The sequence below is a fragment of the Mustela lutreola genome, chromosome 9, assembly GCF_030435805.1.
Source record: "Mustela lutreola isolate mMusLut2 chromosome 9, mMusLut2.pri, whole genome shotgun sequence".
Classification (NCBI taxonomy): domain Eukaryota; kingdom Metazoa; phylum Chordata; class Mammalia; order Carnivora; family Mustelidae; genus Mustela; species Mustela lutreola.
The window spans coordinates 110180746-110198012 of NC_081298.1; the positions used below are offsets into that span (position 1 = coordinate 110180746).

The 17267-nt window shown below is 46.0% G+C and overlaps 1 protein-coding gene and 1 pseudogene across 8 annotated transcripts in view; one reads left to right on the forward strand and one right to left on the reverse strand.

The window, feature by feature from the left end:
* ACOXL (acyl-CoA oxidase like) overlaps window positions 1-17267 on the reverse strand; it is a 349566-nt gene that overhangs the window by 324095 nt on the left and 8204 nt on the right. For 6 of the 8 annotated variants that reach the window (XM_059188391.1, XM_059188389.1, XM_059188394.1 and 3 more), the window contains exon 1: window positions 9133-9358. The exons of 1 other annotated variant lie outside the window; for it this stretch is intronic. In XM_059188391.1, coding sequence (XP_059044374.1) covers window positions 9133-9257 — 125 coding nt within the window. In that variant the 5' untranslated portion in view covers window positions 9258-9358. Of the gene's footprint in view, window positions 1-8534; window positions 8751-9132; window positions 9359-17267 lie in introns of those variants that run through there. One more of the 8 variants, XM_059188390.1, reaches the window with a different exon arrangement.
* LOC131807701 (U1 small nuclear ribonucleoprotein C-like) lies at window positions 3639-4368 on the forward strand (annotated as a pseudogene).

A 17267-nucleotide genomic window follows, 5' to 3' on the forward strand; every position in this document is an offset into this window, starting at 1 on the left:
TAGAAAACGGCTTTCAGTTAGAAGTCTGGCCCAGGCTTCCTCAGAAATTTCCACAGCACTTCCTGAAGCAGTGAGGAATGAGTGCCCATGACCCCTAATCTCTTTACACAGACATTGGTCCCATGCAGGTATAACATTTGCTTTTGCCACCAGTCAGCAAGTCCCTACCCGGAAGAGCCAAGATACTGCCCATGTTCTCACTGAAGGCAGACCGTGGCTTCTCGGGGGCTCTTCCATGACCTCCTTCAATCCCTACAGCCATCCACAGACTAAGGGGAAAGCCAACAATGGGGGCCTACACTTTTGTCGGTCTGGCATCCATTTCCCCTTTCTCTTTAGCAGTCTCCCATTCCCTCTGTAAGCCGCATGGGTCTCATGGAGGACCCCACCCCAGGGGCCCCTTCAAGAAAGCGTAAGGGCAACAACCAGCTGGCCTTTGAGGGTAGCCTGAGCCAGGCTGGAAGCCAAGAAGAGTCCCTCTCTTCCAGCCTGGCTGCTGAGCCCCAAGTTCAGAAGGGCACAAGGGGGACAGGGCCTATCTGGACATGGGGACAGCAGTGCCTGGGATTCCTGACCTCATCGCCCCTGAGCCTGACTTCCAGCCTCCACACCTGAAGCCAGTGCGAGCTGCATATTCATCGGAGTGACTACCCATATGGGCCAAGCAAGTACTGGAGAGAAACTAACAGCAGATAAGGGACAGCAGTAAAATCCTGGCAGCCAGAAAGTGAACAAGCAAGGGCATAGGTAGATGACTTGGCAGGAGAGAGAATGATTGGTCTACAGGGCTGAGGAGCCAACCAGCATGCAACTAAACTCTATTACAGCTCAGAATTGGAGGCTCCAGCCTCCTCTGACAGCTCCGAGTCCCCTCCCCAAGCCCGTCAAAGCCTGGGGGTTCACTGTCAGGAGAAGGAGATGTGAAAGGGCAACAGAGAGGTTCCATGCTGAGAACAGGGGGGTGAAGGAGAGACACCCCAGCCACAGGCCCCACTTACCAACAAGCAGGGTATAACCAAACATGAGGGATGGCCTGTACATCATGGGCAGCTTTGACAACTTCCCAGCAGATGGCCATAAAGTGACTTATTCTAGCAAAATCAGAGTTAACAGGGCGCCTGGGTAGCTCAGTGGGTTAATACCTCTGCCTTCAGCTCAGCTCAGGTCAAGATCTCAGGGTCCTGGTATCGAGCCCCACATCAGGCGTTCTGCTCAGTAGGGAGTCTGCTTCCCCCTCTCTCTCTGTCTGCCTCTCTGCCTGCTTGTGATCTCTCTTTGTGTACATGTCAAATATATAAGTGTAAAATTTTTTTTTTAATGCAGAGTTAACAAGCATTTTCCAGCAAATGGAAGTGAAATGTCTTGGGAGAGGAACATTTTCTAATCAGCCTAAAGTCACCTAGGGAGGAGCCCTGCTCATGGTCACTTTGGGCAGTGAGGATTATGACTTGTCTGTCCTTCCTTGTCCACACACTTTCCCTCAGGAAACTCTGGAGAAATTATCTCAGCCCAAAAACAAAACAGTAATACTGATCTGCCACTGGAAAGGCTACTCTATGATCAGGAATGCCTGTGGCCAACAACCCTGCCTGTTTACAATCAGCATTTTACTTACATTATTTATTTTGCTCCTATTATGAGCAAATACCCTAGGTAGATTAGACATTTAAGGAAAGCCTCAGACACAAAAGACAGACGTCAAAAGTGCAAACTCAAAAAAGGAAGCCAAAGGAAACAGAAACAAAGCAGGAAACAGAAAAGAAAAATCTCAAAAAATAAGAGATTTTACAACGAGAAAACTAAAGTGCTATTTAAAAGCAAACAAACCAACCAATGAAGGTACGAAGAACATAAAGAATTTTTAAAAAAAATAAATATATGACAGTAGATATTTTTAACTCAAGGAGAGTTGGAAGATAAAGTAGAGAAAAATCACCCAGGAAGCAGAACAACAACAACAAAAATAGAGATAGAAAATATAGAAGAAAGGATAAGAATATCAGAGGACAAGGCCAGGAAGTCCAACATTTGAATAAGGGGAATTCCAGACAATAGTGTAAATATCTGAAAAACACAAGTTTCCAGATTACAGAGCACATTACCTGAAAGAAAAAGAGACCCACATCAAGTCACAGCGCCAATAATGTAACACCAGCGCTAAACAAGAATGCTCATGATGGTGTGCCTTCCAAAAGGAAGAAAAAGCCATTTATAAAGGATTGGGGTACAGAAGTGGTGAGATATGTTAAGAGCAATGTTGGATACTAGAGAGCAATGGCACAATGTCTTTGAAAATGTGGCAGAAATTTTATTTTCGGCCTAGAATTCTATACCCAGAAAAACATGCAACCGATTGAATAGTGAACATTTTCAGACATAAAAATCTCAAAAATCTCAAAAATATAATGCTCTTATATCCTTTCTCAGGATGCTATTAGATGAAAGACTGTTCTGGTTATCTGTAGCTATGGAACAATGTACACCCAAATTTAATGGCTTGGAACAGTAATGTATTAGTATTCTGCTTATGCTTTTGATCAGGAATTTGGATACACAGGTACAAGTAGGGACGGCTTGTCTCTCCTTCACAATGTCTGGGGTCCCACCTCAGATGACTTCCCAGCTGGGAGCTAGAACAGTTGGGAGTGGGTTAACAACTCTTTACCTCTCTCTCTTTCTCTCTCTGTAGCATCTCTCCATGGACCAGGTTAGGCTTCCTCACAACATGGCAGTTACAGGCTAGCAGACCTTTGTACTTGGTTGCGCAGGACCTCAAGAGACCTCAAGAAAGGAAAGGTACCAGTCTCTTCAGAGCTGAGCCCTGAAACTACCACTTCAGTCATATTCTGTTGGCTGAGCAGTGACAAAGCCACCGGATTCAAGGGGAGGAAACACAACCACACCTCGTAGTGGGAGTAACATTATTTTGTGACCATCTCTATTCCCCCACAGAGGGTAACAAAGAAAGAGAAAGCCTGGGATAACAGTGACTTGACTACAGAGGAGATGCAAAGGAAGTTTCCAACATAACGCTGAAGAGACATATAGAAGGCTGGTCCAGACAGAAGCCCCAGAAGGAGGTCTCCAGGATGGCTGTGCTCATGGGTGGGAAGGTTTAGAGGATGGCCAATTATCTGACAGGTTTGACCAAGTTGAGAGGAGTGTAACTGTTCTATCCTGAAGTGTGGGGTCAGTGAGTGATGAGTTTACAGAAAACTAAGCCAAAGAATAAAGGGGGAAATTGATATCTCCAAAGAACATAAAAAGTTGTAAAAGAAAGGAAATGAAATATGGTGTGTCATGGATTAGGGCTGGGGATAATATTTATAGAGTCATAACAATCTGAACACTGGATACTGATTGAAATAAACATGGTGACACGCTGATTGTCACAGAATAGAAAAAGCGGTGCGGTAGTGAGAATCTCCGTTTTCTATAACAGTGAGTCATGATACAGTCAAGAAGTGGCTGTCTGAGCATGTAATTTAGGAATATGGAGGTCAACAACATAAACATCTGGTGAAAGAACTAGGAGTGGTTGTCAATGAGGAAGGGAAGGAGGGACAAAGGTAGAGGGTAGGGATGACTGGTTTTCATTACAAACCTCGTTGTACTATTTGCATTAAGAATGTTCATATATGGCAAGGGATGGAGTGGCCAAAGGTCTGCAGATCAGCAAACCTAAGTTTTATTGCAATTTGTGCAACACAGGCCTCACTCATGACTCGCATTCTGTGAGAAAGACACTGCAGTGGTAGGAAACACAAAGAGAATGTGCAAGACTACTATCCGAAATGGATGGAAGAGGGGCGCTTGGGTGGCTCAGTCGGTTAAGCATCTGCCTTTGGCTCAGGTCATGATCCCAGGGTCCTGGGATTCAGCCCTCCCACCGGGCTCCCTGCTCCACAGGGAATCTGCTTCTCGATGTGCCTCTGCCACTCCCCTGCTTGTGCTCACTCTCTCTCAAATAAATAAAATCAGAAAGAGAAAGGAAGGAAGGAAGGAAGGAAGGAAGGACAGGCTTAGAGTCTGACCAACAAAACCACCATTGCATTTCAACAAGGAAAGTTACCTCCTATTCCATACACTGCTTCTCCTCATGCAGGGACAATGATCTCCCCTCCCCCATTCCCTTCTCTTAGGGTCCTCCTTGCCCTGAATGATGCCAGTACCCCCTACTGGAGGCCCTGCCATGATGCCATGGATGGTTCTTCCTCCTCCTGGGAAGATGTCAGTGATGGGACCTGCTCCTGGAATGAGGTCACCTATGTGAGGCCACCCGCCAATGATGCCTGGACCCCCCATGATGAGACCTCCCGCCTGCCCCGTGATGGCACTCGGCCAGGAGTGACTCAACCAGACAGATAAGGAGAGACAGGAACTCCTTTATACCCATTTTATATTACTTGTTCGACTTCTCCAGGAGATCATGGTACTTTGACTGGGTGTTTTCTAAGAGCAGAACAAGCACTTCCAATCAAAGAGAGAATAATTTTGGCAGGGGAGTTAGTGACCAAAAAAAAAGCAATTTTCATTCATATGGTGAAATGTGAAAATAAAATTGTCAACTGTTTTAGTTTAAAAACAAAAAAAGAATGTTCATACATCCTACCAATAAAAATAAGAAGTAAATTTTAAAAAATCAAGCTGTAGAACAAAACATGATTCTATTTATATAAAAACGTAATGTTCCCATCTATACAAACTCATAGAAAAACAGAAAAAGAGAAAAAAAAAACCTTACAACATGCTAAAGTGGGAAAAGTGGCTGGGGGGTCGAATGTGCATCTAGGGATGAACGGCAAAACAAAACATAGTATAGCCACACAATGGAGTATTATTGAACAGTAAAAGGAAGGAGATTCTGACAGATACTAAGACATGGATGAACTAACCTCAGTGAAATAAACCACATTCAAAAGGACCAGTATTGTATGATTCCACATATATGAGTTTCCTTGAACAGCCAAGAGGCAGAAAATAGAATTGGTGGTTGCCAGGGCCTGGTGGGGAGGGCGGGAGGGGGGTTATTTTTTAATGGGTACAGAATTACTACTGTGGGGGGAAGAAATTCTGGAGATGGTGGTGCTGCTTGCACGGAGACATGAATGTGCTTAAAGCCACAGAGCTGTACACTTAATAATCATTAAAGTGGTAAATGTGATTGGATGGGTATTTTACCACACTGAAAAAAGTAGTTAGGGGAGGGGATGATTTAGGAAACTTTGAGGTTTTCCATATTATTTGGCTTTTTGCGATAAGAAGATCTTCATGAATACTTGCATGTGTGAGTAAGACTTGGTGGGGGGGACCATCAAGAGTTAGGGGGAGAACTGTGCATTGCTCTAGGGGAGGAAAGGCAAGAGAGTAGAGAAAAAGAAGGGGAGAGGGGAGCCAGCACAGAGAGATCAGGGAGGGGAGCCTTGCGAAAGCGTGGGCGGGGAGGTCGTAGGATACCAGCCTAGTAGGACTCTATAGGTTGTCTCCCTGAGTTTCTGGGCCCTACCTACTCACATGCACCCCCACTCTCCAGCCTGGCGCTCAGGAAAGAGCTCCAGTTTGCCAAGAAACAAACTCAAACACATTTTCAAAGCTTACCTAATTTCAGATGTATTTTGCTTTTAAACATTTCCTGCAAACCCTAGAGGAACTTGAGTCTTTCCAAATCCTCCTGCTGTCACCACAAACAGCATGTTGTCCCATGGCCCTCAGCAACCAGGGCAATCCCAGAGCCTGGGGGACTCTCTAATGGAGTGGAACAGGGGACTCAGCCTGGCAAGCCAGACTTCGGGAGAGAGGGCAAGCCATTCCTTAGGAGGGGAGCCTGGGCTGTGCTCGTACCATGTCTGGGAGCAGAGCATGCAAGGTGAACCCTTGAGCTGAAGAGGGTAGTCATCATACACATAGGATATTACACAACCTCTGTTCTTTTGGAAGAAAACGGTTTCGTGGCCTCTTGTGTCCTGGGAGAGCCTGACCCTGTACAAACTTCCCGTTGTACACACGCGGCACTTACTGAACCTCATGGCCACAAACCCCACCCCACCCCAACACTCATTTTAACTTCAAAGGGGTGGGGGACTAGCCATGGGAGACCAGAAAGGCAATGTTGCCTCAGTGAATCAGTGAATGGAGAAGGTTTATTTCTGGCCTCCTGTGGAGCATTCTATTCTGGCAGAATGTTGAAACATCAAGAAATCAGGATCACTGTCTTCTTACACATGATAACATCAAACCTGATGGTACAATGTGACCTTTCAAATAGGTATCAGAATCTTGAATCACTTGGGGGAAACAATATGAAATTTAGTCTACGCTCTTATTACAACTCCGAAACTATGACGTCAATGAACAGGAACTGGAAAGAATGGAAAAGTGTTTGTTAAGATAATGGAGTTTTTAATCTTTTTCTTTTTTAGGGGTGTGTGTGTGTGTGTGTGGCTTTTTGGGGGATAGGGGAGGGAAGTTGGTGTCACACGCAGTCAGCATCTGTCACTGAATACCCATTCATCAGTTCCTCATCTCTGCAGCATAAAGACCTAGCAGCACAGACCTTATCCCCATTCTGTGGATGAGCAAATGTCAGCTCAGTAAGGCAGCAGTATCACTTGATGATGATCGTATGGCAAATGAGCTGCCTGCTCACTTTCTAACCTGCTGGTCTGCCTTTCCCTCGATCCCTAAGCAGGCTGTGCAGTTCACAAGGAAGTCCCTTCTACTTGTCCCAAGTCAGGAGTTAGAAGAGAATAGAATTCTATTCCATATTTTAAACTGCAGTTCCCTAAACTGAAAAAGGCAAAGAGATGAGAGCCCAGGAACTACACTGAGAAGACTGAGGAACACATGAACAGATATGTGTCGAGATGTGTAGGCAGGGCTGTAGCAGAATTGAGTATGATGAAAAGGACCTCTTTGCCCTCTGCAAAACTGCTGAGGCCGCCACACAAAATCCTGGACACAGACGTTTCTAATAGCTTTATTCATAGCTGCCAAAACTTGGAAGCAGCCAAGATGCCCTTCAGTAGGTGAACATATAAATAAACTGTGGCCCATCCAGACAATGAACTGTTATTCAGCACTAAAAAGAAATGAGTTACCAAGCCATCAAAAGGCATGGAGGGAGCTTCAATACATATTATTAAATGAAAGAATCTAATTTGAAAAGACTATATAATGTATGACTTAGCCATATGACATTCTGGGAAAGGCAAAAACTATGGAATAAAAAGTTCAGTGATTGCCAGGGGTGGATTGTGGGGAGAGATGAATAGGCAAAGCACAAAGGATATTTATGGCAGTGAAAATACGCTGTATAATACACCATAATGATGTATGCATGTTATTATATATTTGTCCAAACCCACAGAATTGTATAACATTAAGAATGAGCCCAACAGAAACTACAGACTTGGGATGATGATGATATTCAATCTTGGTTAAAGAAAAAAATGTATCATTCTGGTAGGTGATGTTGATAATGGGGGAGACTACACATATGTGGGGGCAGGAGGAAGATAGAAAATCTCTGTACCTCTCTTTCAATTTTGTTGTAAACCTAAAACTGCTCTAGAAAAAAATAAATTCAAAAATATTATTGAAGCCCACAAATATTGACTGATATTTACCATATTAGAAAGTATGACCACAAATTTGAATATATATTAAATCATCTGAAAGTAACTAATAAACTCATTAAGTTTTTAATGAAAAAGCTATATTTTCCAAACCCTCTCCCAAATTTAGTAATAAAAGTTGCATTGTTCTGCATTTTTACAAATCCCTTTAATGGTAGGGATTAATAGAAGATAGCTGGATTCTTATATCTGCTTCTATACCTAATCTATTGAGATATTAGATTTCATGTAGTCTCTGAGAGCCACCACTTTGAGAGCAAATGGGAATGAAAAGCCAGTAACATCTTAGTACTATTACAAAATTGGTTTTAACTTTGAATCTCTTTAAATGGTCTTGGGCACCCCTGGACCATACTTTGAGAACCATGACATAAAGAACTATTTATGAAAGAGAGACAAAGAGATACTGAGAAGACACTCCAGGACACAAAAAAGGTCTTACTCATCTCACTTTTCACCTTCCCTAAATCCACCCCCTTCCAGTGCAGGAACCCTGACTTCTCCAGCAAGGACAAGGCATCTCTTTCTCTCTGAGCCCACCTCATTCTTAAGAGATAAGCTAAAGGTGGGCTGGCTGGGCACAGGCTAACTAGTTAGTCCGCCTTCGAAACATACTGGCATTTTTTAAGGGCTTCCTTAAGCTAAACCTCCAGAGCTTGGTTCTAAGAGTGGGCTTTCCAGACTGCTTGAAAAGGGATCAGCTGCCCCGCAGAGCACAGGAGAAAGAACCTGCAGTGGGACACAAGTGCTGAGTCCTGGTCCTGACTGCTGGCCACTGAGTCCTTCTCTCCATGTGTAAACTTGAGAAGCACCAGCCCCTCTGCCCACTTCTCAGGGCAGTCATGGCCTCAAATGACCTCATGGACTTGACCCCCCCCCCCCCCATCTAAACCAAAGTACCTTCGCTGCTGTTCAGTTGCCCACTCCGCACACCTGTGCTCTTCCGGGCCCCCTGGGAGCCTGTCTCCCCCAGACGCCCACATACGCCTTGTGCAGGCCCGGTCCGTCCATCCCTGTGCCAGGAAAATGTCCGCGGCCTACACTGTCCTGCAGGTTCCCGCGCACCTGTTCCGGACCCCGCGGAAAGATGGCTCTGGACGCCATCCATACCGACCACATCACAGTTTTGCGGCCCCTTCTCCCACCACCCAGGGTGGGACACGAGGGGCGGACATTCAAACCACTGAGGTCTAGAAGCAGAGCCAAGCCTTCCAGCCAAGATTCTCAGCAGAGCACCACGCCTGCCGCTTTGGGCCCACCCCTTCACCCCCACTCTCGCGTAGGAGGGAGTTGGGCTGGCGGCGGCCACCCTCCCTGCGGCCCCGTGAAGTCGGCGGCGGCCGTGTGCAGTGCGCACACCTCTGGCGGGGAGAGCCTGTCATCTGCACAGGGTAAGGGGATGCCTCCTGGACCTGGTCCAGAGCGCCCCGGGCGGTATACCCAGGGGTGCGCGGTGACCGAGGGGATGCGGCCAGACGCCGGCAGCGGCGCGCGATACCTGTGGCGGAAGAGCGGGCAGCCGCCCAGGACCCTGTGGAGCTCTTTCTTAAGGCTCCAGAACTCGCCGTCCAGGTAGCGGTTCAGGGACGTGTCCCCGATTCCCGAAGGCGAAGCCGGCTCCATCGCGCCTTCCCGGCTTCTGGCTTTGCCACCCAGCCCTGGGGTCCAGCTTCCCAGCTTCCCTCGGCCCCTCCTCCCAGCTGCTCGCACGTGGGGCCCGGGAGCCGGAGCGCACGCCCTCTTATGCGCGCCGCGGGGACTTGCCTCCTCCCTCCCCCTCCCCCATCCTTACCCTACCCAGGCTGCGGTCCCCTGACGTTGCTCTCTAGGCCCGGAGACCGGGACGAGCTGTCCAGGAAGTCGGGGCTGCTACAGTATTCTCCTCTCGCCCTCCCCAGGAAGCTCAAAGTCTACGGACTTGAGTTTCTACTACTCGTGCCCTCTACTCAGTTGTCCATCTAGTCTGTGGGCACGCAAGAAGCCAAGTGTCAGAACTGTAAAGAGGGAGCTGGTCAGGTGCATGCCGTCATGGGAGGTCCTGGTGGCTCAGAGAGGGGACATTTTACTCTGCCGATCTTGCATGCCAGCCGCTTAGCCTGGAACCCCAGATCCAAGCAGGTCTGGTCCAGCTCTGATCCCAACTCAGCTGCAGCTGGGCTCAAATCCCTTTTGTGCCCAAACAGGGCATTACAGCAAACTTTAATATGACTGTGATCTGGGGGTGGCCCCGGCCAGCAGGTGCTGCAGTACAGAGAAGCTGGGAGATGTAGACAGAGCAAGAGAATGAACACGAAATCTAAACTCTCCCAGGACCCTCCTCGTGTTGTTGTGGGCAGTAGGAAATGAGTTGAGGCCTCCGTGGTGATTGTTCATCCCTTTCTTCTGGGGAACTCTCATGTATTTTATTGATTCTCCTTTTAAATACAAAGGAAATGTCAGCTCTTCCCTTGCAAAGACCACACTGCCAGGGAGGTGACCGCTGGAAGTGTGGTGAAACACTTGGGTTTGATTCTGTCCGCTGTCTTTAGGTGAGTGGAGGTCACGTCTATCAGTTTCCTGGGGGCTGTGTGGCAAATTACTACAAATTGAGTGGCTGAAGACAACACAAATGTTCTGGAGGTCAGAAGTCAAACATGGATCTTACAGGACTGAAATCAAGGTATTAGCAGAAGACTCAGCAAGGCCCCATGGTGGGGGTGGGGGGAATGGGGACTCTTTCCTTCTCTTTTCTAACTTCTAGAATCTACCTGCATTTGTTGGGTCCTGACCCCTTCCTTCTCCCATCTTCAAAGTGCATCACAACAATCTCTCTTTTTATAGCTCATTCCCTTCTTCTGATCTTGACCTTCTTGCCTGCCTCCTAGAAGGACTCTCCTGATGACTTTGGGGCCACCCAGATAATCTAGGATAATCGCTATCTCAAAAAATCGGGGGGCGCCTGGGTGGCTCAGTGGGTTAAAGCCTCTGCCTTCGGCTCAGATCATGATCCCAGGGTCCTGGGATCGAGCCCCACATCGGGCTCTCTGCTCTGCCGGAAGCCTGCTTCCTCCTCTCTCTCTCTCTGCCTGCCTCTCTGCCTACTTGTGATCTCTGTCTGTCAAATAAATAAATAAATAATCTTAAAAAAAATAAATCCGTAATTCAATCACAACATCCCTTTTTCGCACATGAGATAGCACACAGGTCGTGGGGATTAGGACATGAACATCTTTGGTGGGCCTTTATTCTGTCCACCACGCCACCTGTGCAGCCACAGGGAACAACACCCCACCAGATGTGATGAATAAAGGCATTGTTTGCTACTATAATGGGAAGCCTGGAGGTAGGACAGTGCCAAGGTCTGGTTCAGTAGCTCTACCCAGGGACCATGTTTTCTTTCCATCCTTCTGTTCTATCCTTTCTCCATGTGTTATCTTTACTTTAAAAAAATTTTTTTTAAACTTGTCTGCTCTCAGTCATAAGATGGATACTGCAGCTCTAAGCAGCATATGATAGTCAGGATAGGATAGTAGTAAGAAACAACCCCAAAGCTATTCCAGGCATGCCATGGTCACAAACCACCCCCTCAACCTTAGGGTTTATAAAGATAAGAGTTTATTTCATATTCATGCCACATGAGGTTTCTATTCCATGTTCCCTCACTTCAGATCCCAATAGACAGAAGAGCTCCCACTGTGTGCCTGCACAGGTTCCTAAAGCTGCCAGTTGGAAAGGACACATGTACCTTCCACTCATGATCTGTTGGCCAATGCAGTTCACTCCTGACTCTGTGGGAGAAGGAAAGTACCCAGAAAGCCAATACCCAAAATAATCTGTGAGTAACACCAGTGACTAGTAAACCTGCCCCTTTTGCCCACTAGTGATTACTAAATCTAGCCAAATATTTGTCTCACTCTCTCTTCCACAGGCAAAAATACACTCTCCATTCCTCAAAGGAGGCAACCAAACTTCCATACTGTCACAAAATCAGGCCAAGACTAGTGGAGGTTGTACAGTGGTCCCTCCATCAAGTCGGGCATGGTTCCTCTGGATTCAAAGACTTATAAGCTAAAAACATGTTACTAAGTGTATGCAGCTTGAGTGAGAAAAAAAAATCTTTGTTGTTAGAAGCCACCAGGATTTTTTGGAATGTTGTTTGTTACCCAAGTATAACCTAGTCTATCCTAGAAGCTACTGGAAGAATGTTGCTGCTGAAATGGAAAAAAAAAAAAAAAAAAAAGTGCACTGGCTTAGGAATTGGGAAATTGGGAGGGACTGTGAGGATGCTGTTTACCAAAACCAAACAGAAGGGAGTTCATGTCAGTAAGTGGCAAATGGGCACCAAGGCAGCTCAGTCAGTTAAGCAACTGCTTTGGACTCCAGTCATGATCTCAGGGTCCTGGGATAGAGCCCTGAGTCAGGCTCCTTTCTCAGGAGGGAGTCTGCTTCTCCCTCTGCCCCTCCCCTTGCTTGTGCATGTGCACTCTCTCTTTCAAATAAATAAATAAAATTTTTTTAAAAAGGAAGTGACAAATATTTGATAAAACTGTACCCAACAGATAACATAGCTAATGAAATTGCTCCAGGAGAAGATGCTGGAAAGACAATATCAGCATTGTCTGTTCTGGTTGCTGGCTGCTACTGGCTGTGTTTGACAAACTATAAGAAAGGACTGACAAAAGTCTGACCTACACACCTATTAAGACCTCTGGATGGATTTCTGGGGTTCCCAGCAAATCAGCTGTCACTCTGGGGCATATCAGACCAAGCAACCCCCATCACAAGCATCACAGGCACATCCTCAAAGCACAAGAGTGGGTCAAATGGCCCATGGGCTTGGAAAGTTACCCCAGAAGTGACAGGCACCACTCCGTTCACATGACGTGCCTACATGAGGGACAGACAAGTGTCACCTTTCTAAGGTATCTGGAACGGGGAGAATCAATAGTACTTGTCAACCAGCCCTAAGGAGTCTTTCAAGGAAACTATGAATCTTTGGAGGAATTTTTCAGGGGAAGTTATCAAATCAATGACCCAAGAGAATTGCCCTTAGATCTTCTGGCCTTAACTAGGCCTTATGCCCACCGTGTTAAGTTTTCCAGAGTTTCCTTAAATTATGACAAACTGGGGGGCTTAAAATAGCAGATATGTATTCTTTCACGGTCCTGGAAGCCAGAAGTGCTCAGAAATCAAGCTGTCAGCAATGTGCCTTGTTTCTTCTGAAGACTCCGAGAAGAATCCATCCTTGCCTCTTGCTAGATTCTGGTGGCTCCTGACAGTCCTTGGTGTGCCTTGGCTTATAGCTATTCCAATTCCTTCCTCCATGTTCACATGACCCTCTTCCCTGTCTCTCTCTCTCTCTCTCTCTCTCTCTCTCTCTTTCTGTGTTTTCCAATCTCCCTCTCCCTGTGACATACCAGTTTTGGGGGTTAGAACCCACCCTAATCCAATATGACCTCATCTTAACTTGATTATACCTGCGAAGAACCTATCTCCAAATAAGGTCACATTCTGAGGTTCCAGGTAGACATGCACTTTGGAGGAACAGTATTCAACCCAGCATACTAGTCCAAAATCAGTCACTAAAAACATGAGAAAGGAATGGAAGAAAAGACCACTATTGGCTTAAATAACTGGTTTTCACATTAGCTGCACATTTAGATTAACCTTGGGTTTTTTGAAAACGCTCAGTAGCGGACACACACACTAAATAAATAAATCCAATCTCTAGAGATAGAGCCCAGGCATCAGTACTTTTTAACCCCTTCCCCAAAGGTGACTCTAAGGCACAGCCATTGGCTTGGGCTGGTGGTTCACAACCTTGCTGCACAATAGGCTGTTACAAGATTAGGATAATTAGGAAAATTTAAACAAGATGAATTCAATATTACTGTATCATTGTTAATTTCTTGATTTTGCTAATTGTACTGCAGATATATAAGTGAACGTTCTTGTTTTAAAGAATGCAAATTGAAGTATTTAGGGGTATTGGGGCAATTTCCTCCAAATAAGTCAGGAGAAAAACTGTGTGTGTATATATGTATAGAAACATTTATATGTGTATATGGAGGTAGCACATGTATGTGTATATATGTACACACACAAACACACACACACACAGAGGGAGAGAGGAGGAAGAAGATACAAAATGTGCCCCCTAAAGTTATAATGCTAAGTGAAAGAAGTCAGAGAAAGACAAATACCGTATGATTTCACTCATATGTGGAATTTAATAAACAAAACAGAGAAACAAAGGAAGAAAGAGAGAGAGATAAACCAAGAAGCAGACTCTTAACTCTGCAGAGCAAACTGATGGCACCAGAGAGGAGGTGGGTAGGGGGATGGGGCAAATAGGTGACTGGGATTAAAGAATCCGTCATCATGAGAGAACTCTCTTCAGCAGAATGGGAATGCGCTGGTTCACACAATCTAAGGAAGACTTCGGCATCCCAGCTGGGGAAGGGCGAGCGCGAGGCTGGTAATAGAAACAACTGGGACCAGCTCTCTCCTGCTCCTCCCCCACCCTCCTGATCTTTCCTCCTCTGGCAGCCTACTCCTCAGGGCAGCTCTAAGTCCTTTGTCAGGCAGAAAAAGTCTGGGGCAAGAGCCAAGGTCCCCACAGCTGGACCTCAGAGGGAAACAAAGGAACCAGTAATCACAGGCCTCTGAGAGACAAATACTGATCCATCGTCATGGACTGGGGATGGCATCTGGGTTTGTGCCCGGTGGGGAGGTAGGGGTGGCTACTCTTTAGCCCTAGACCACCCATACAGGAGGCTGCAGCTGGCTTTACTCTGCATTGCTCCTAGACCCTTGGCCCTTTTTTGAGAGGTGGGCCCTCAGCTACAACATTTAAAGAACATTCCCATAGGCGGTGGCTTTTGGATCTTGACACAGCCACACTGCCTTTAGCTCTTTCTCTAGACGGTGACTATAGTGTTAACTGACTTGCCCAAGGGCACACCTCATTCCATGGCAGAGGACCCAGGGCTCATATGACTCTAAATCACAGCTTACATTCCACTACCCAGGGAGGACTGACCCATGGGCCTCGGTGAACTTTATGGACACTCCTTTATGGAGGCCTGGGGCAAGAACATTACAATCCAGGGCTCAGGGTTCTCAGGAGACACAGACTATTCTCAGGGGACTTCAGTTTGTCTTGTAGAAATCACCGAACCATAAAATGTCAGTGCCAGGAGCTCCCTGGAGCTGGTCCAGACAGTCCTTTCTTTTTAGATGAGGACACTGCAGGGCATGGCCTCTAATGGAGTAGTCTGACCACTGTGCTAAGGTTTGAGGAGGGCAATGGGGCATTTGGGAGGCTGCTTTAGTGTCCCACATGCTGCCCAGTACTCCCCACCCTGAGTTCTTCAGAAGACCCAGTAATGGTTCAGATTTACCTGACCCTTGCCTCACCTGCTGATGCAGAACCTTGACTCCCTAATAAGCCCCTCTTTCCTATCTTGCCAAGGTTTCCAGGAGCCCTGAGGAGTCTCTGCCATGGGACCATGAGCAGCTCTGCTGCCTCGCCCACTCACACCACTGACCCTCGGTGGTGTGCGGAGAAGGGAGTCAGGAGACACAGCTACCCTTTGTGTTTTTACTTTGTGAACTGGGCCTTCAGGCATAGCTTGCAATGGGGAAACTGGCAGCTTTTACTTACTGCCCCTCTGACCTCAGGAGCGAGATGTGTGTCCAGGGGAAGAAAAGGGACAAATTCTAGAAACAGCCACCACGCTGTCCTCAGAAGTGCCCTCCACTCCAAACACCCAAAGCTTCGTTATAGGGTCACCTCTGATGAACCTGCCTCCTTTTTCCCCAGGATAAAGTCTGGGAAGAGACTCAGTGGGTTTACGGCAGCCCTCACCACCCCAGTGGTACAGGCTGGGAATGCCCACAGTCTGAAATGATTCCATGATTCCTGGCTTGATTCCATAGATCCTTATCTTTAGAAGCAATCAAGCTGTGATCTGTGATGGGTGCCCTTCCCTGGCTCCTCAGAGCAAGACGAGCCAGTTTGGAGGCCAGCTCGATTTTCCATATCCCTCCTCCAAGAGACAAATCCCTGGTTCAAGGCAGAGCTTCCCTATGTGAATTCCATGGATCCTCACACAGAGAATTTTCTCTGTGTGTTGCCATGCAGAGACAGCCAGGTGTACCACTGTGTAAAAAGCAAGTGCGGGGGGCATCGAGGTGGCTCAGTCAGTCAAGCCTACGACTCTTGCTTTCAACTCTGATTGGGATTCTCTCTATATATAGTACCTTTACTTATATTTTCAAAAGGAAATAAGGATAAACAAAAAGCTAATTAACTGTTACCTGTAGAAGGAGGGAGGGAATGGGGATGGAAAGTAAACTCTCTGAATATGCCTTGTTTTACCATTTTGACTTTGGAACTTGGTAAATGTTACATAACTTTCAAACATTAAATCTAACAGGAAGGGACACCTGGGTGGCTCAGTTGGTTAAGTGGCTGCCTTTGCCTCAGGTCATGATACCAGAGTCCTGGGATTGAGCCTTGCGTTAGGCTCTCTGCTCAGCTAGAAGCCTGCTTCTCCCCCTCCCTCTGGCCCTCCCCACCTTCTCTCTCTCTCTCTCACTCTTGCTCTTAAATAAATAAATAAATAAAATCTCTAAAAATAAATAAATAAATCTAACGGGAGGGTTGGGGGGGGAGTAGTCCCTAAAAATCAACAGCAAACTGAAACAAATTTACTCAAATTCCATTTCAAGTTAGTGGCATAACTGCAAGAGAAAAATTATTTTAATTGACCTTAAATTCATTACTTTGACTATATACCAATAGGAATATAGCCCAATAAAGGCAAAAGAACCACAGCTGACCCTTGAACAACACAGGGGTTAGGGGCACCGACCCTCCCCCCTCATGCATTAGAAAATCTATGTACGACTTTTAGACTCTCCCAAGACTGAACAGCTAATAACTTCCTGTTGACAGGAAGTGTTACTGATAACTTTATAAAGAGTCAATTAACACATATTTTGATGTTATATGTATTATATACTGTATTCTTATAATAAAGTATAAAATGTTTTTAAGAAAATCATAAGGAAAATATATTTAGAGTACTGTATACATATTTATTTTATTAAATTATATTATTCTTATTCTTACTTACTGATACTGATTATTATTTGTTATCATATATGAAATCTAAGCTCTGAAACTCTTGTTAACGTCTTTGGGTTAAAGACAAGTAAGAAAAAAGTTAGGTGTCCTGGCTCACTGTCATAAGAATGACAGGATACTATAGGGAACTGGGAGGCATCTCCCTAAGAAATGTTAGAAAGCACTTCTTGCAGGATTTGGGCTTGTGTTAGGCGATCAGGTGAGGGGTCAAGGGAGCAGACAGTTGCCCAGGATTGGGTGCTGCTAGGAAACAGGTGTGATTCCATAGGTGGCTTTGTTTGACATGAACATCCTCTAAAGTCGTTTCTAGAACAACACAACTTGGCTATTAGTGCCAGGCCAACTCCTGGCTATCATGAGCTGCTTTTTTCTTTCTCCCATTGAAGAAACTAAGTTCACATGGGAAAGATGATGTGACTAGCTGATCAGCATTCAACCAAAAGCTGAATAACTTTCCTCAGGTGACCTGACTTTGTTTACCTACCTTGAAAAACTGGTGT